This window comes from Aquila chrysaetos, chromosome 13 (assembly GCF_900496995.4).
Source record: "Aquila chrysaetos chrysaetos chromosome 13, bAquChr1.4, whole genome shotgun sequence".
Classification (NCBI taxonomy): Eukaryota; Metazoa; Chordata; class Aves; order Accipitriformes; family Accipitridae; genus Aquila; species Aquila chrysaetos.
Genome location: NC_044016.1, coordinates 30,615,652 through 30,635,824, shown reverse-complemented (window position 1 = coordinate 30,635,824; position 20,173 = coordinate 30,615,652). Strand labels below are relative to the sequence as shown.

Genomic DNA, 20,173 nt, shown 5'->3' with positions numbered 1-20,173 from the left:
AGCCTTGGCCAATTCACTGAAAAGTTCCAGTATACTGTCTGTATCTGCTAACAAGGAAGAATCAAGTGTTTTCTCTGGCTGTGATCAAAGAAAGGAGATTTAGTCTTATAACCAAATACTGGAATATTACATGAGGACTCTGATTTTTTTATTTTAGTAATTCTCCTGCCCTTGACATACACTACTCTCAAGAACCTGAAATTTGGCTACATATGTTCCTTTAATTTCAGTGGTTGACTGTTAAGTACAAGATTTGTATATTATTAATGCTTCAAAAAATCAAGACAGAAATTAGCACTTTCACATTCAGATTTCTGAAGGAAAGAAACAAGTGTCGAAAGTAGTAAGTCTTAGTTTTATACACCTGGAACATTCAAGAATAACATGTCTTGTGATATTATACCATACAAAACATAGAGTTAGAACAACCTAAAGTCTTTTTGAATATACACCCTCTGCCTTTAATTACTGGGAACATACTGCAGAAGAAATTAAACTCAAACACTTATACAATGAAATTTTCTTTGCACTGGCAGCTGAAAATTAAAATTATGACAGAAGGAACTGGCACTGTAGGCCCCAGGGAAGTTTTAGTTCCATATAAAGCATACATAATTCAGAACATGACTGGCCTGTTAGAAAAAATAGTTTCTCTCATAGGCTTTTTCTGGCTAACACGTGGTAACATAAACAGTTCTCTCTAACAGGGTAGAGATTTTTACCATTCCCTTTCACTACAAGTCAGGCTCCACTGAACACTACAGTTCTTTACCTTTATCAGAGACACATATCACCTGAATCTCAGGAGCCAACAAGATCCTTTAGCATAAAGTAGTGCACCTGTACAATGCTGTTAAGCTATACTCCATTTCTGTATTTTCTATTTAAAAAAAATAAATTCCACAGTGATTAGTGTCACTGGTTCCAGAGAGTTTTAAAAAAAAAAAAAAAAATTAACAAAGATGAAACCAAGTTTACCAAATTCCATTCCAAGCACCCCAAAGCGTGTGCGCGCGCACACACACACAATTATTCTGAATCCCAGACCGATACTGAAGTTATCTTGTGGTAAGAAACATTAGTAGTTATTTAGGATTCCTGCTCAGACTTATGGATTTGAAGAACAGGCCATTAAATAGGGTACTGACCAAAAGGGGAAACAGGAAAGTCAACCTGAAGAGGCAGGAGAATGACAGAATTAAGAAAATCCTGGATGATTAGAAAATCCTAGTTTGGTACATCCCATGACCTAATGTTACACTACTTGTCGCTGCTAAACACTAAAAGTAAACTACAATGAATAAGGAGAGGAGGGAATTGCTACCTACCCAAGTAAACCAGTGATTTTTCCAAGTCGTGACTGACTAAGAGCCAAATCAAGTTATTATATCATACGCAACTTGTTTTCACAATATTAAAATATCAAAAGCATTTAGATGCTGCCTTAAACTCAGGCTTACCCACTCTTACTGTCAAATCCAAAACTTTTAAGCAATTTTACTTGAATTAAAAAAATTAGCCACAGTAGCAGAGTTCACACACAGTCCCATAGCTAAATCTCAATCACTGTCATCTTTTTCAGTGAAGAATCCTACTCTCCCAGCCCCTTTCAGAGGGCTCTTTTGAAACACCAGGTAAGAATATAAATGCAAGTCCTGCTGCCAAAAAGACCAAACAACTCCCCTCACCTCTCAAATGAGTGCAAGTTTACTAAAAATGCTTATCAAATATATCCTAGTCACAGAAATAATGCCTCTGATATCAATCCACATATTTGTTTAAAAGGCAGAGGGTTTTTTTTTCTTTTTTTTTGAAAAAACAGAATCTTGATTTCTCCTTTAAGAACCAGGGTGCCAGGATCTCCAAGGTGAAGGCTCTTTTTTGACTTCTCATTTCTTCAGATTTAAAGTGGTACTGTTCAAATAAAACTCTGATCATCTCAACTCATAGCATGCATAATAGCATAGTATTTACCCAAAAAGGAAAATAACTTCTATGTTTACACGTGAATTCCAAAACAAAGAGTTTAAAAGCAAGAAGCCTCTTGGAATGGTACACAGTAATCCTCAGCGAGTAGGATGCAAATTTCCATAACTTACGCTCCTAAGGAAGTCCTCCCCAATAAAGATCGAAACCCTAGTCACATTCCAAATTCCAACTTGAACAGGCTGCATCTCCGCTAATATCTTGACTTGATAGCCAATTATGCTTACAAATGTTGCCTGAAGACAGTTTATGTGAAAGATCATATTCCTGTAGATCAATATATATGTAGATCAAAATTCTACAAAAGATAGATATCAAAACTGGCAATATCGAGATGTTCCTCCTCAGCAGTGGCTTAGGTGGTCCTGGAAATCACCAGGCCTAGATGCAAAGAGGTATATTCAAGGGAGGGAGAGAAGTATCATGCTTCTGTAATTGTGACCTTTGCTAGCAGATCTTGCTAGCACTGAATAAATGAGATTTGTCCTGCCCTCTTGGTCAGAGGTAGGATGGTAATCAAAGTCCAGATGACAGAAGGTCACAAGAGCCTCAGATTTTCCAGAAGAGGAAAAATAAGTAAATAAAAAGTAGAGCAGATTTGCCTCAGGCTTGTTTTTTTTTAAAGATCTATAAACACAGTAATAAAGTTTAAAAGATGACAGCTGAGGACAATGAGCAGATACACTGAAACTGAGGAAAAAAGCGGGAGACTAGGTAATTGGCTTAAAAGCCACTCAGAAGCTTTAGTCTTCTCTACTGTTTTCAAAGTTGCTTCAGATTTTAAAATGGCAAAAAAATCAGTCCAAAATGGCAAAAATATATTTATACGTCAACTTATTTCTATTAATGCTCTATTAGAGACAATAAAAAGCATATAATCCTGCATATATTAAGAAAAGCATAAGAAGCCACTAGGCTAAGAAGAGTCTTGTTTGGAAGCTTGAGGCAGCCACAGGGGAAGGAGAGGTGGGGAGGGGTGGAAATCAGATCTGAATGAAATGCAATTATTTGCTGCACACTAATTTGCCCCTAAGAATCTTGTACTTCTCTTGTTAAATACCATACTGCTAGCATACTCTTTGCTTCGCTGAGAAGAGTGTGTATACAGACTCAGCTAAGTGCACTATTCAAATATTGTATGAGATAAAATTGGCTTAAGAGAACCAGAGGAGGAATTTATGAAAGAGTGAGCTGTCACTTGTTGTATGGAGAGATCTAAAAATAAGATGGGGAATGAAGGAAGCCTTCTTTGAACAAGTCATTTTAAGATGATTTTCTAAGTAACTAGAGTACTGCATTTATATAGTGTTAAAAATCTAATAGTTTCATACAGTACAATGACCTTCACAGAACACCAACACTGAAAGTTTAGGACTCCAGATGTCTATTCATTTAGTTTTTAAAATACACAAGGGTATTTTAGAAGTAATTCAAGAAGTAATCACTAACTAAAACTCAAGTTACCTCACGTTCCATCCACAGTAGTGCACCAAGTAAAGGACTTCTCCACCTTCGATGTCAGAATCTTTAATACTAGCTTCATACATTTTTTGATTTTTCCCTCGTCCATACCGCACTTGGACTTTCATGCCTGGTGGATAGCATTCAAACTCTTCTTCCTCATTGTTATTGTTGTCTTCTTCCTCCTCCTCCTCCTCTTCCTCCTCCTCTGCTTCTTCTTCATCTTCATCTTCTTCCTTATTCGTGTCATCTCTTGAAAGGTTTAAAAAATTGTAGAGTTAATATGAGATACTTCATAAGCTTTTCAGTTCCAAACCACATATATTGATAAATATCGTGGATGCATTAGAGACTGGGAAACAGCAGGCTCCAAATATGTGAAACTGCACTATGGCCGAGTAACATCAGCAAAATAGGATATAGCAATACACACAAAATCCAGTGACTGTAAGGTGCAAAAATGACTTGACTAAAAGAAAAAAAAAAAAAGAAATCCATAAAATTCTGTATGAGCAGAAGATGTTCAAACTCATCTTTATATGATTCTTTCATGCAGTCCCTTTGTTTAAATACTGTTTTTTTCAGTTCAAACTCATCCTTCTCCATATAGAGAGAAAGTTCCCTAAATTCCATTTTTCAACCTGCAAGTTTTACAAGTGCTTCTTGAAACTTGGTTCCCCAAAAAAATCCTTGCTTTATTATAATAATCTCTATCTCAACACCTTGAAGTGACTGCAAACAAAACCCGATTTTAGGCAAAAAAAACCCCAAACCACCTTTATGCAAAATTATTTAGCAAATCAAGCAACCTGTGCTAATTGATGACCTTGGTACTCCTTGCCAATTATGCTAAAAGTCTTCTAAATATAAGCCAAACTTGCATTTAATTATTATATAAACACAGAAGCAGGTGTTCACCGTTTTCAAAAGTAAGCTAATTTGGAATACATTTTTAGATATTTGGACCAATTTTCAGAAACACTAAGAACCCACAAATCTTGCTAGTCTCAGTCAATGGCAGCTATATGGGCTGCTCAGTGTTCTGAAAATTACCTCCAACCAGCTTAAGAGGCAGACTACATCAAAAAGTTAACAGGGGAAAAAAATATCTTAAATAGCTTTACAGAACAATATTATTGGCCCTCACATTATTCTAATCCCACACTCTGTGCAATACAAAACAGATTAGGGCCACTTACTAAATTCACAATAACTACAGACCACTAATAATTTAAAAAACCTGAGACATGGAAAAGGTGTGTTTGGATGCATTACAGACTGGGTAGGAAAAGATAAGTGCTGCTCCAAGTCTGATTCGCACCGATATTTAAGTTAGCCTCACAAACACAAAAGTCTGTATTAATAATCTAAATCTTTCCATGAAATTTTCAGTAGAAAATACTCAGATAAACCAAGCTACTTTCTCTCTGCGAAAGGATCAAATAGCATTTTAATTATTCAAATGCTTCTTTGTAGAAGTAAAACTGCAGTATTATTATCTAATTAGCTGGCAAAAGAGAATTTAGAACAATAAGCTAAATTCAACTGCAGCATAACCACACTGATTTTATGAAATTACTTCAGAAACTAGTGTTGCCACATATATATATGCACACACATAAATATATACATATATATATATATATATGTGCACACCACAAGACAAATGCTAAAAATTCCCTTTGTTGGTGTATTAACTAAATCAAATCACAGAAGACACATCTATTCAGGTATACATGGCATGGACCCGACAGTTTTGTTCTGGAAGGCCAAGTTTTTCAATTTATTATATACTTTCAGTGGGCTACTTTGCTAGTGAAGTTAATACCAGACTTAAAAACGCAAGATAAATGAATGAGGTTTGAAAGCTCACTTCATCTCCACTACACATCATATGGCAAAATTCACTTCCCAAAGAAATCAAGAATAAAGGTCCCCAAAGACTCAGATGAAAAATTCCTGAACAGAATTCCACAGCTAACAACAAAAAGCACCAACCAGTAATTTAAATGCTTTAAAATTATACTCTCTGCTGCACTAAATAAAAACTCACAGCTAATTTCAGCTTAACAGTTGTTATGATACAAAAGCTAAAAAAACTTGGCATCAGGAACAGAAGCACCGCTGCTCCAAGAACAAGATGAGCTCATGATTTCCCATTACTAACAAGACTTTTCAAAACTGTAACGAACCAAATTTTGCCAGAATTTTTTTTTTTCCCCAAGAACTAATGGCACAATCCTCAAATGCTGTCTGCAAAGAAAAGCATGCCTATGAAGGAGATTCAGGATCTTCCAGACAATGACAATTACGGTGCCAGTGGCTCTTTGGAAGCTGAACAAGTTTTGGAGTCTCTCACACCTTAATCATCCTATGGCTTCCTTGGTGTCCCAACACATACTCTACAAAGACTCCATGACAATACCAGAACTTCCCTGGAAGAGATGCGTGAAACTCTCATTGTGAAGTTGAGTAACTTGGATGGTCAAGTAGATGTGAAGAGCAGACTGTACGCAGGTGGAAGGAATGTCAGGAAGCAAAAGCAAAATGGAAGCAGAGATGGCTGCAATTAAAAAGTGTTCTAAGGAATGATTTGGTTAGCGATCATAAGCTGGAGATTTTAGGAAACCAAACAAAAGCAAAGAACATTCATCATTTTGGAGCAGAAAAAGCAGCATACTCATATAGGTCCTGGAACAACAACAACAAAAAAAACAACCCAAAACATATTCCAATGGTTGCAAGGAAGAAAAGAGACTGGTTTACAAGGCCATAAAAAGCTCAAACCTGGCAGTACAGGTGAAGGAGAAGCCACGACTGCCATGAAACAGAGGTTTGTAAGAGAAAATTGTGATTGCAGCCATCCAGCGTGCAGTCATAACCTCATTTGTCCATGTATGTATGCAGGAGAACACTGGATTTCCTTTAATACTATTTAGCCAAAATCCTATGGGCAGGGCGGTGTGGAGAAGAAGGAAAGAAACAAGCCTCTCCGCAGCAACTTAGAAACAGTACCAAGCAATATTTGCCACAAAGCTGCAACAAATTGAACAACCCAAGCAGCAGCTGATGAAACAAGGCAGCAGCAGATGTGCAGGCACACTGTACAAGAGACACAGCAATACAAGTGTGACTGTGTTCCAGAAACCAAAGTACTACCAGAAAGCTTGTCAGGAGGGCTCAAAAGCACTTCCAATTACAACTACAGACTAAAGAATACCCTCAACCCATCTCCCACGGAATGGGAACACAAACCTTCAGAAGCAGGAAATTAATGAATTAAAATGCAAAAAAATATTTGTTAATAAAGTAAAACCATTAAAATGTTGACATCATACAAATACTGCTTATCATTAGTTCCAAAGGACATTGTGAAATTGTTAAAAGGCTAAAAATACTGCAAGTGTTCAAAACTACACATATGGCAGGTAATTCTCAATCAATAGAAAGATTTAACACCAACGAGCCCATAATAAGGGTACGTATATCAATGAATAAATGTTGTTAATAGATGAAATAGCACATGCTATTACACCACTAAATGAACTGCAATATCACACAAACATCTTTCAACCCACAATCTCTGGCACTAAACACAGCGTTGTCACAAAGCCGGGGTGAAACCTATGAGACAGGGTGTGATACGGAGCATTAAATCTGCCTCCTAGGATCCCTGTTTTGCAGCAAACCTAACCTTACTCCAATACATTTACCCTGACACACCATGCTGGCACACACAGCAGGTGAGATGGCAAATGCAAGATTATTTTTTTCAGGGGTTATTCTAAAACTTGAGGAAGCAAGATTATTTCAATTATTGGTTCAATTAAGTCATTACAGTTAATTGAACCACTAGCAGAAATAAACTCCAGTGAAATTGACACTTCAAGTTTAGCAATTAGCTTCTATTTTTGTTTCCCTTCTTTTTCCCCTTTTTTCATCCTAGAGCATTACTTAACCTCTACTTCACATAATACAGAGCTGGAAGATGTCGAGTCTCCTTCACACTCTGACTTTCTCAATCACAGCTGTATTAAGATGCCCTTAAGTTTTAAGGCAGAGAGGCCGTTAAGACCTGTACTTATGCCATGACACTAGAATCTCATCTTTAATTAAACAAAGTAACAGAACCCAAAAAATTCACCAGTATTTTTTTCCCTCTGAAGTTGCAAAGAAAACCTAAAAATAAAAGCTCCAAGGACTTCTGTCTACACACAGGGAAAATCTGAATAAATGCACAGTTATGGTCCATCATTCTGAGGGAAGGGGAAAGGCACTAACTTTATTTGAATCACATCTGAGAGTAGTACATTACATGTCAACCATGCAAGCATGTACTCCGTAACCAGTGTGTCATTCTGCTGCTACAGAGAAGACAAATGAAAGGACCTCATGTTATTGCTTCTAATCATTCAGTCAAGTTTTGTTTTGTTTTTTGTTTTGGTTTGGTTTTTTTTAAGTATTTTGAAACATTCCTCAAAAGGATAATGGATGGTTCAGAAGTCTGGCTGAGGAGTAGAGCACTTTTCATTTTTATAGCACTGGTTCACACTCAGCTTGAAAACATCTAGTATCTGATGAATGTTTAAGGCCCACCCATGCACTTAAGTCTCAGTGACAGCTACCATGGTTAATAACCTTCGTAGTGACCAGAAGCTATGTAAAATGTGATGAGAGAACCACTTTTTCCACATCAAAGACACCTCCCTTCCATTCAACATGATGCACACACAGGACTGGTACATTTACACTGCCACTCTACCCTTTATTGTTGTGTCATTAGCAGCTTATTGCTGTACCAAAAGCGATCCTTATGTATACGTATGTATCAGTGTATATTCCATATTAAGGAAAAAAATAAATCAATTAGACTCCATTTCTGAAAACATGACTATAGAAAAACTTCCTTTCCAATACAAAAGCAGCTGTAATACATAAACAGAACACACATCACAAATAAGAGCATAGAAATTATGTTCCTATAAATGGAACTACCCAAGTACACTTCTCAAAAATGTACTTTTTTACATACACACCAACAGTCTAGGATTCAGAGCAGATGTTCACACCAACTGTGCAATGAACACAAAATTTCTCTCCCTTCTCCCAAGCTAATCAATTCCATATAAACCTAAATCAGACTGGAAAAAACTATCTCAATATATAGTTCTCAAAACTAATCCAGAAGCTAGAAGATATGCCTTCTGTATCAAATCTCCTTCATTCCAAAACATTTTAACCTTCCTGCTACCATTTTAGATTCACCACCATAAAGCTTTGATATGTCATTTTAACAGATAAGGAACTGAAGTAAACATTGCCTCTAACAATCTGTTATCTCCCATATGTGAAATGGAGCTTCTGACTATTACATAATCCTGTTGTAAATGGCTTTCAGAAAATCCCCATCAAGTGTTTCCAGAAAATTTAACGCTTGTACAAATAGAAGCCATCACCAGCACAGGCACAGCAGGTAGTCACCCTGCCCTACGAGGGTAATAAAACCTAGTAAAACCCTCCACGTGAAACAATGCCCATCTTAACCTAGTTTTCAACTACTGCTTTTATTACTCCTAGCTCCCTCCTACTGCTTATAGGAGGGAAAATGCTATTACTGCGTGTAACGATACATATAACAGCTCTAAGATTAAGATTTTTCCCTTGCATGTGAATGAATGGTTTAACTCCATTCAAGATTATTAGCCAAAGAGGTTTAGCATTTTCTCCTTTTGATGCTGTCATTGACAGTACCAATTCCCAGAAAACCATACCATGAAGACCTAAACCAGCAGTATGAGACAGCCAGAAGTGTTTTGGTTTCTAAAGTATTCTTTAAGAACATTTGTTCATGCATTCCTTGGAGGAAATAAAAAAGCAGGCAGTGTTCAAGAAAAAAAAAAAAAAAAAAAAAAAAAAAAATCCAAGAAGTTTCATAAGACCAAGCAAGAACTATTTGCGAGTACCGAAAATGACGGCCTCGGGGTAGGATCCAGAGATGGCAGCCCCTCCTGGTGTTACAGTTAAGGCAGCACCTCAGCCAAAAGAAGGAAAACACACGAACAAAGCCTCTTGCAATCTTTCTGTACTGTAACTGGGATTACTTCAAAGAAGTTTGCCTGGTCACCTCAAAAATCCAAGTACTACCAATATACAAGCCTGATGCAAATTTTTGTTGGAAAGCAAAAATTATTAACCGGATTTTGAGCACTTAATCTTTCAGTTCAGTACAAAGTTCCTGACAGTTGCCTGTCCCAGGTGCTTTAGAGCAAAGTGTTAAAAAAAAACCCAAAACAACAAAACCACAACAAGCACAAACAAACAAAAAACCAACAAAAACCCCTTGGAGTTGAATTAATCATTTGAGAAAAAAGTTTCTTACCAGTATTGGCTAACTAGCAATTAACCTACACTTCAGTTCACAAATTGTATCTACTATGAAAATTTGAAAGACTTACTTTTTATTTTACTAGCTTATATTAAAAATGCCACACCTTTTAAAAACTCTGCTAGGCTCCTGGCCTCAGTCTCTTGGGAACACATTTAACTGTCTACATTGTTCATTGTGCAGGAAAGCCCCTTGGTTCTCAATTTGTTGGCTTTTGACTCAAGTCTTTGAATAGTTCCAACAGATACTGTTAGATGCTACAAAGAAAAGTTGCACCAACTATGCAATGCTACATTTGAAGATGTTACTTACACAACATCAAGTTAGCAGGAACTTCAAAATAAGGAGGATTTTAAACTTTCTTGTTTATTCATTGGGCAAGAACAAATACTTTTTTTGTACATTAGGGAAAAGGACAGGTTTACAAAGCCATTTCTGTAAAGATCCCTCTGGGACAGACCAGTGAGAAATAACACATTACTGGCCTGTTTTTACAACTAGAAGCTGCATGAAACTGTATCTAGCACATGCATCTCCCACTAGCCACAGAAACAACAAGAAAAGCATGTATAGAACAAGGAGCAAGCTGCCTTTGAATCTCTATTCTCAGTGTTCACAGATACACAAGCAGGCAAGAAACAGGCCCTCCAGGGAAGAAAGGAAGAGAACCACATTTAGCCTTTCTTCCTCTTCATCATATTGTTAAAGTCTGTGCAGAAGGGACCACAGGATTCAAGTGGTAGCAATCTCAAAGGGCTGACACACATGGGATTGCACGGAAGAACAAAACCTGTGGAAAATAAACAACCCTGGCTTCTAGTAGTACTTCCTGAGATCTGGAAGCTGGGAATTAGATCCAGCCCACCCAACAAAAATTCAGCAAGAAGGAACCCAGAAGTTTTTCTGCCCTCTTGGTTCCTTGTGTCTACATGCAAATAAGCTACATGAAGACGCCCAAAGTCCTACAGACATAAATTCAAATAGCAAACTCTACAAGTTTGCCCTATGTAATATTAGATTTCATTTGTTTGGCTATTTGGTTAGGAATGTGAAAGAAGATGGTCCATAGCTTAAAAAAGGTTCCAGGAATACATTTTTAAATACACTGACAAAAATTCAGTCCACAGTGATCTATTTTGATTACATTTTGGGTATTTTTTGTGTGTGTGATTCATTTTCCACCTACAAAAATGCATTTTTCATTTTGTATTTCAGTTCAACAAGGAACTCAAACTACAGCATTTCCCACTCTGTGTAACCTTTGCCACTTCTACCCATAAAGTTGGGGATAGGGGGAGTTCATCTAGTACAACATCCCCACAAGCATTCCAGGCTTACAAAACCCCTTTATGCCTTTATAGTATAATCACTAAAAAACATTTTTTAGCATTTAGGATGACAGTGACATTCTTAAAAACTCTTTAAAGCTGATAAAAGTGCATTTTGTACTTCCTATCAATCTCTGAGGGAAGAAAGGAAAAGTAATCATGCTAACAGCACTACTACAGTACTACTCCTTATAAATACTTACAGACTGCTGCTACAAACTGCTACAAATGTTTCATTTTTGTAAGTTTAACTTATTCCTTGAAACATATCCCCAGCGCTGACCACATCACCACCTACATCTATTTTTAGAGCTAGGCTTTCTATCTAAGCAATTTGTTACAATCTTTCATGAATCACAATAGCAAAATACTAGTTAGAAGAGTTTTTACTGGATGAGTAGAGAAAAGCGCAGAGAAAAGAACTCACTCATTTACAATCAGATGAATTGGGTAAAATTAAGAGGAAACAGTATTTTCCACAGTTTTTTGTTGTTTTCATAAATAAAATACTAAGAAAACTCATAACAATTTTTAATGTCATAAATAACCCAAATGGATATGAATCAGGATAAAACCAAAATGAAACAATGAAAGATTACTGAAAAGCAAATGCAGCTTATAATTTTATGTACCATTTACTACAGCAGCATGGTAAGTATTAAGCCACTGTACTTTCCAGGTATATAAATAAAACACAAAGTAATGTCACAAACATACACACATAAAAATACACAATTTAGGGAACTTCAAAAACTGTTATTCTCTAAGCAGCACAAAGCCTTCCATCTATTTAGTTACATATTTTGAAAGTAGCATTGTAAAATCAATCTTTGATAATTCTGAAAATCTAGCAAACCTGTTACAGTACAACTCATCTAGCTCACCTTAAAAATGGCAAATGTAACAAATTCCAGCAATTCGTCTTTTAAAAAAGAAAAATTCACATAGGATACAAATGAAATCACATCCACAGAGAAAAGACTCTTCTAACAGACTTCAAGTAAACTTGATTTTTCTGTATTCCAAATTTCTGAGTTACAGAAATGGCCAACGTAATCTCACTGAAAATATTTAGGAAAACAAAAACATTTTACAGAAGGATCCTCCCAGAATCTGTTATATGGAAATCAAAACTCTTAATAAAAAAAAAAAAAAAAAAAAAAAAAGAACTATTACCAATGAATCAGAAATCAATATACTGAACTATGCCATACTGTCACAACTCTTAATAGGCCAGAAAAAACATTAAGAGTTCATGATGTTTAGACAGAACATTAAGACAGCTGATCTACTAAATAGCAAAGATTGCTGGAATGAACAAGGAAATTAGTGGTCAGGCAACAGCTCGTATTAAGTATAAAAAACCCCATCCCTGATATACAGATTGCTGTGAAAGTATAAGGAGGTGTCATTATCTGCTTTCCCTCTTGTAATAGCTTCTCCCTTAAGCATCTGTTACTGTTTTTTGTTGAAGACAAGATACTGTATTAAAAAAAGAGACCTTCAGTCTGACCTGTAACAGCCATTTTTGTGTTCTTATCACTTGAAATCATACTGTATGAGGGTGCTAAGTGCAAGAACATAAATTGTTAATAAACTGGGGATTAGTGAGGACTATATTCTGTTTTAAATTTCATATTTTTTTGTGTGGCTGCTTAAAAACACTTGTGGGGTTGCTTATTTTTTGCACTGAAACAGGAAAACCTGCCCATTCCATAAAGGAAGTAAGAGATCACCTGCACACATCCGTTGATTACATGGCCCTGAGCATCCCTATTACTTCAATCTTCTACTTCCAAAACTCCCATCTGAAGGACTGCACAAGAGAGTCCTGCCAGTATCACGCCTACTCAAAGGCAAAGCTGTTACTGAGCGATGCAAAGGACTTCCATCTTTTCCCATGTTACCTATAACACACCACTGTCCAACAGCAAAAGCCAGGAACCACAAGTTTGTGATATACTTATACCAAAATTAAGTAGACAAATACTACTGGCAATGGCTGCAATATTTTTGTCTCAAATCAAATAGTCACCTGTGCCTTATACGTTCTTTTCTCACTCAGCTTATAAATATTTAGGCCTGGACCCTGCAAAAACTTAAGCTGTTTTTGGTTTGGGGGTGTTTTTTTTTTAAATTAGATCCACAAACTTCAATGGCCCTAACAATGACAAAGTTAGGAACACACAGGTCTCTGGAAGAGGCAAGTCTAATTCCCAACAGGGACGTCAGATTTGAAGTTCAAATTACAATAGTAAAATTTAATGAATGAACATCAGATGCCTTAACTGATTATAAACAGCATAACTTACCCTGATTTTTCTTTTTCTTCAGCGTCTGCATTTATGGTAGGGCTTTCCATTTCTTTAATCTTCTCCTCCTCTTTATCTTCTAGTTTGATTTCATCTTCAGTTTTGATCACATTTAAGTCCTTTTCTTGATCAGGCTGAGTATACACAGAATCTGGCAAATTTTTTTTGTTTCCCTAAGATAATAAAACCTTTAGTTAACTTGCAAGATGAAATAAAAATACAAAGGATTTAAGAAAAGGCAGACAAAACACACTGAAGTCATACGAGTAAAAAAAATCTAGAGTCTAGGGCTTGTTCTAAAATTATAACACCTCCACTGTTTTTCCTTCTGAAAATCTCAAGCTAAACGTAACAGACTTTGAAGTTGCAGGCAGTGTCCTAGCCAGTTTTCTCACAATGACAGAGGCACTCTGCTCTTAGACCTGAACTCCAAAGCAATCCCTAAGATGAACACTTAACAGGGTGTCTTTTCACTTATGAGGCAGAGATCAGTACTGGCCCACCTGGTATTCACCCCGGAGCTAATACCAGCAGACAGACCAGGGCTGGCTGCCACTTACACGCAAAAGCATTACAGTTGTGCTGCACACTGACTTGAGGAGCTACACTGCTTCCAGAGCAAACTGCTAAGCCTGCACAGTGCAGCACTTCAACTTATTGCCCCGGACTTTGTTTGCTAAAATCACTGAGTCAACGTTGGATTTTGAAAAGCTATAAACATTTGTCTCTCTGGACCACTGAACTACATTAGACCACTGTGTACACCATACGGCCCAGGTCTCTGTAGAGCTTCACTGGTTTCACTGGAGCAGAGAAATAAAAGCAAGATTTAGGAGGGCTTAGAAGCATAGCTAAATGCAAATAAAAGTATCAGCACTGTTAGTTAGTTGTGAGCACGCATTACCCAGGTCAGGATAAAGCTGCACACTAATTAGTCTCCATTTGACCTAGGATGCCCCCAAACAAGTGGAATCTTGCAGCTGCTTCCTAACAAGTCAGACATTTTGACATCATGATCCCCTAAAACAGGCACCTCGGGATAAATATGGCTCAAATGTGTTGTTCTGAATTAGGTTTACAGCACATTTTTGTCTTGTTTTAAATCCATTATGGAGATTTCAACCTTGACATGAATTCAGTGTTATCAACACACCACCTGACTTTATAAACAGGATATAACATGAACATTAAAATATTTTACCAGAACAGAGGGCTTATCATTTTCTTTACTTTCATTATCATTCTCAGCTAACTTTTTTTCTTCTTGTACTATTGCTACTTCCTCCTGCTTGCGCTCCTCCTTATCCATTTTTATTTCTTTTACATCCTGCTCTGGTTCTTCACGCATCTTCGTTTCTTTCTCTTTTTCACAGTCTTTACAAGGCTTGCTTGTCACTTTCTCTGGCAATGCCATTTGGAATTCAATGTTAGCTGATGTACAATACTCTTCAAAACCATACAGATATCTAAAAGAAAAAAATTGCTTGTGATAAGCAAGTTTGTTTCGAGAAAGAACATGCTACCTAGCAGAAGCTAAACATGAACAGTATGTTTAAAGCCTAAAAACCTGTATTATAACCAAAAAGTTACAGACTTTTACGTATATTACCACTACCACAGGATCACTTCCATTCATTTTAAGGCTGTTTTAGCACAAACTTAGTAGCTTTATTACTTACTTTTTGTATGCGCATTTAACATTATATCCTGCAGCTGAATTCAATACAGGGATCCCAAGATCTTGATAAACTTGCTTCCACACTGCTCCACTTTCAATCTGTTAAAGAAAATGAAGTCATGGTTTTTGAATTAACTCACTGACACAAAGACGACTAAGTCGACAAAGTTTACAACTTTGGAAAATAACTATAAGTAACTTCCTCTGATCTATAAAATTACTATTTATCACAAACACAGTATTTCACTATAATGCAAACCGTAGTCTAATGTAACTACTTTAAGCAATTTAGCATTTCTGCATTTCAGTAAGCCACAGCAGGCTTTCCTCTCTGGGTGGCAATAAAACAAAGGAAAGGAAATAGAAATCAGAAAAATCAGTACATCATTTTTATTTTATACTTAAAGTAATTCTTAACTCATCAGAGCTAGAACTTTAATTAAATTGAAAGAAAAAATTCATTCAAAGCATTAACAATACTGAGACCTGGCAGTACTGCACCAGAAACAGTGGCTACTGGTCTTTCATTATGTCCTTAATATGCCCTTTGGTGTCACAGTTTTGTGACAGTGTGATATGCTCATTTCTAACCATCTGTGAAGGTAAAGCAGATGTACTGCAATACCCAAGTACAAGATCCTCCCTTGTGTATCAGAAAGGTATCACTGCACAAACATACCTCCTCAACTGACAGGCTAAATTTATGGGAAGCAGTCCAAAGCAGTAACAGAATCTGCTTGGCCATGAATTCCGTATGCTTCAATTACTGGTCCAAGACCAATCCCACTAATCCCAGTCAGCAAATGCTTCTATATACTGCCCAGAATAGATAGGAATTAAGGGCCCCGCATCAGACCTTAAACTAGATTACTTGTCTTTGAGATTTTATTGAGCAGCGACTCTTTTCACTTTCTGAGGTAACAACTTTACCAAACATTTCTTGAACTATCACAGAAACACACATGCTGGCTGATTTTATGCAGCAATAATTAAACATGCTGAGTAGATGTGGCATTTATTTAGAATGTAATTAGTTTCTGGTTCCTGTTAAAGCATGTTTTTCAGAGCTACAGGGTGTCTTACGTAGCTGTAGTATTCAATTTTCCTATGTCTAAAGCTCCTGTGTAAGACTCTTCTTTATCACTAAACAAAAATAAACAGCATCCTCAGATTTTATGGCTCTGGAATACTCATCATACTAATACTCACATTATCAAATCCTCCAAGCTTGTGTACAAGTCTGAATAATTTGAAGAGATTCAAATTTCTATATCCTAATACAGGTCGTTTGTTAATAGGAGTCCCTGTGAACAAAGACAGTTATTACAGTGGTTTGAAGTATTTTTTTCAGAATAACATGAAATCCACATCATATGCACTACTACACTATTAAATACAGCATTGTAAATCCCTCCCTCTGACCACCTCATGCACGTGGTGCATCAAACTAAAACCCAAGAGTCTTAATAACCCATTTTCCCTGTAGTTCAGTAATGTAATTTAATTCATACATATGCATTCTTCCATATATTACTGAACATGCACAAATGATGCAACTTTTCTTGCTACCTATATTATACATATTTTTATTTCACCCGCTGAAACAATTACATCTAAAAATACCAGCGAAGTCCTTTTACTACAATCAAAATACCTCCCCAAGAACAAATCCCACAATGCTTCAAAGAGCTGAAACTTCCTATGCTACTGTACTAGCAGTAGCTACCACATTGTCAACTCTTGTAAACAGTTCAACTCATCTTCACAAGTAATTAAAAAATATATTAATTTAACTCGTTATAATACTAATTTAAATAGAATCACCTTCACCCCTGCCTCCACAGACATTGTACTTGCAGTGTATAAACACCTAGTAAAGATTTGATATAATAAATGGCATTTGTTTTTAAAAACATTTCAATCTACCTTACTGATAATGCTCATGCATTTAAGTGATCAGGACTCACACAAGAAAAGTAGCACAAACTAAATGCTTTTTCCCATGATCCTAAGAAGTAGGAGGTGGTTAAATTTTATTTTATTTAAGTATTTTAAAGTTATTAAACTGAGCATATACATTAATATGATTGAGGATATTAAATACTTGATTATACACACTCTAAGTAGAAAATATACTAGGATATATGAGGTATTAACAATTCATTTCTGGAAGCAGGAATAAGTGACTGTATTTTAGGAGAAGAGTCAAATGACAGACTTATCTTCTAAGGAGCGGGGAAGTCAGAAGTGATGAGTACAGTCTCGCTGTTTCCAAAACAGAACTGCAAAGCACTACTAGTTTACAGACTCAATTCTTTAAAGTACTGCTAAGCAATACATCTATCTTCAGCTTCTACAATTCAAAGATTAAGATGCCTACCTCTGTCTTCCATGAACTTGTACAATTGCTGAAGAAAGTTCTCTCGTTCTTCGGGAAACGGCTCTATTTCCTCCTGTTCAAAGTAATGCACACAAGCAAATTATCACCATTTTGAGTTACAGTCCTTCATTAAGAAACATACGGCAGTTGTAATTTAGGTTCAAATGTTCAAGTTTTTTTTACTGTAGTCAGCAACAGGACACCATACAAAGAGAAGCATGCTCTCAGTACTATGCCACATGGAAGTAACTTTTATAAACTACAAACAGTTTTTCAAAATATATAAAGCAATAACTGTAAAGACACATTGAAATTGAATTTTTGATTGATCACTGAAGTATGATAACTGATATCATCAATCAAGATGCAGTCTCAATTTTGTCCATTTATGCAGAAAGTCTCGGAGACACCACTATTAACGATCAAGAGACTATATCAGAAATCTCAGGTTTATTTCTATTGCAGTTAAGTGATTCCTTGATGCCTGGATACACTAAGTCACTTTCAGGGATGAAGTGAAAGAGAAAATAGTGCTTGCACTTCCTTAGGAGTTCTAATGCACAGTACTGGCAAACCGCAGCCAATGGCACTGCATGCATACTGCCATGGGGTACCGGCTGAATACATGGTGAGCAGGATCAATCCCAGAACTGAAGTAACAATGGATATTTTGGATGTTCAGTTCATTGCATGAATAAACCTTTGTATTAGATTTACTTAGATTGATAAACAGTGGAGTTTCATAACAAAGCACTACGGCTTATTTTATAACACCTCCTAATTTTCTTAGGAAATGCGACTTGCCACAACCAGTAACAATAAGATATTAATATAATGAGAATTCTTCGAAATTCTGATGACTAAGCTACTTCAAAACAATATGCCAAATATAAGTTAATTAATTTTCTGCATACTTTTTTTAATACTAGCTGTAAAGTTTCAAAAAAATAATTAATAAAAGTTATTCAGTAAATCTAAAAGAAATTATTTTTCTTCAGTGTATTTTCATTCCGTGTTTATCTTCTCCATCCTTCAACAGCCTCCTTATACTAAATATTAAAGCTTCACCTACCCTGAAGCAAGGGGACAAAACATATTGTCTTTAAAGTTACAGCAAGACAGCTGAGGAATCAACAGAAACAGAGTATCGTTATTAAACACAACAGAAAAGAAAAAAACCAACAGAAAACAAAAAAACCCACAACATCTGCCAAAGCTATTTAATAAAGAGATGGATGGCTGAAAATAAGGTCAAGGAAGGCTATAACTATTACCAGTGAGTAGTTTTTTTACTTATCCTATACTACTACTACTCCTCCATTAAATCCACTTGGAGGACATATCAGAGCAAACAGGCAAAAAATGAAGAACCAGTATTCATAATATGCTGAAACAGTTGTCATTTAGGTATAATTATCAACAGAAATGCAATTAAAACATTCCACAGTCTTGCAAAGGCAATGCAAGAGAAAAGTCTCTGCAAGGGGCATTATGTGATGAGCATCTATCTGATACCTAGTATACCAGCAAAGTTCAGAGCAGGCTACTTCAATGAGCAAGAAGGAAAGGCAACCAGTAGACTAGATACATCCTCACAGGGTGGGGGCATCAGACATCAGGCATATCTAGCAATTCTTCACCGATAGGCACAAAGTGATGCTGCAGCCTTGCATATAATACAAACGCCTGGTTAAGAACATTCACATTTCACAGGCAAAGGTGCTAAAGGAAACACTGCTAGCAAGTAAAGGATTCAGCTTGCAACCGTAAAACTTGAATATGACCATAGAGAACAAACAACTTGAGTGGAATCAATACAGTTCTGGAGTTTGCTTTTGTTTGTTTTAATCTCACATGACAGGTACTTGGAAAGGACTTTTACCAGCATACGCTGGATCGTGGCAAAGAGATCATGAGCACCTACTGGGTTTCTCATGTTCCTCACCAACAAGAGAACACCTACCGTAAGAAAATGGTCCCACAAAGCATTTAGGGGAGAAGGGGGTGGTCATTGAACTAAGCCTTCAGGAAACCCAACAAAGGGTTTAAGAAGGAATGTATGCTTTTTAAATATTAGGGGAACTAAAGCAATGGTGATGAAGAAGCTGAATAAAACACTGCCACTCCTTTCTCACCGTAAGATCCAATGCCTGAAGAAAAAGTTCTAAGAAAGTGTGCTAAGGGGGGGAAGCTTAAGACCCTGCATGTCTCTGAAAAGCATTTTCAACTGTCTCAGAATCTCTACAAAATCAGTTTGTATTATAGTATGATAATAATACCTGTTAATAATCCCTGAACATTTACAGAATCTCTTAAGTAATCATGAAGTTACACCACAAGGTTTCCTAAATAATGGTTTGAAGCAGGCATGTAATAGTCTGTCATCTTTGCTTATTTCTAAGCTAGACAACCATAGTGCTAGCAGGTCACTCTGCAGTCTCTAATGTATCTGTCCATGTCACAAAGGTAAAAGAAAGTGGCTTATACGTATGATAATGAAGTCCAGAAAAGCAGCAACATGCTTTTTGCAACACATAAAATTCACATCGTATTATACCCCAGCACTAAAAGAGAGGGTCTTTGTCAACTCTTTTACCTACTGTCAGATTTAGTAATGGAAAGAAAGGCTGTTTTCCAGTCTCT

The 20,173-nt window shown here is 36.4% G+C and overlaps 1 protein-coding gene across 6 annotated transcripts in view; it reads right to left on the bottom strand.

Annotated features, from left to right (window-relative positions):
• ARID4B (AT-rich interaction domain 4B) overlaps positions 1-20,173 on the bottom strand; it is a 93,530-nt gene that overhangs the window by 18,383 nt on the left and 54,974 nt on the right. For 5 of the 6 annotated variants that reach the window (XM_030034329.2, XM_030034330.2, XM_030034332.2 and 2 more), the window contains exons 12-17: positions 17,531-17,603; positions 16,360-16,454; positions 15,152-15,249; positions 14,674-14,938; positions 13,473-13,645; positions 3,451-3,699 (exon numbers count right to left, since the gene is read on the bottom strand). In XM_030034329.2, the coding sequence (XP_029890189.1) occupies positions 3,451-3,699; positions 13,473-13,645; positions 14,674-14,938; positions 15,152-15,249; positions 16,360-16,454; positions 17,531-17,603 (953 nt within the window). The remainder of the gene's footprint in view (positions 1-3,450; positions 3,700-13,472; positions 13,646-14,673; positions 14,939-15,151; positions 15,250-16,359; positions 16,455-17,530; positions 17,604-20,173) is intronic. The other variant, XM_041128338.1, reaches the window with a different exon arrangement.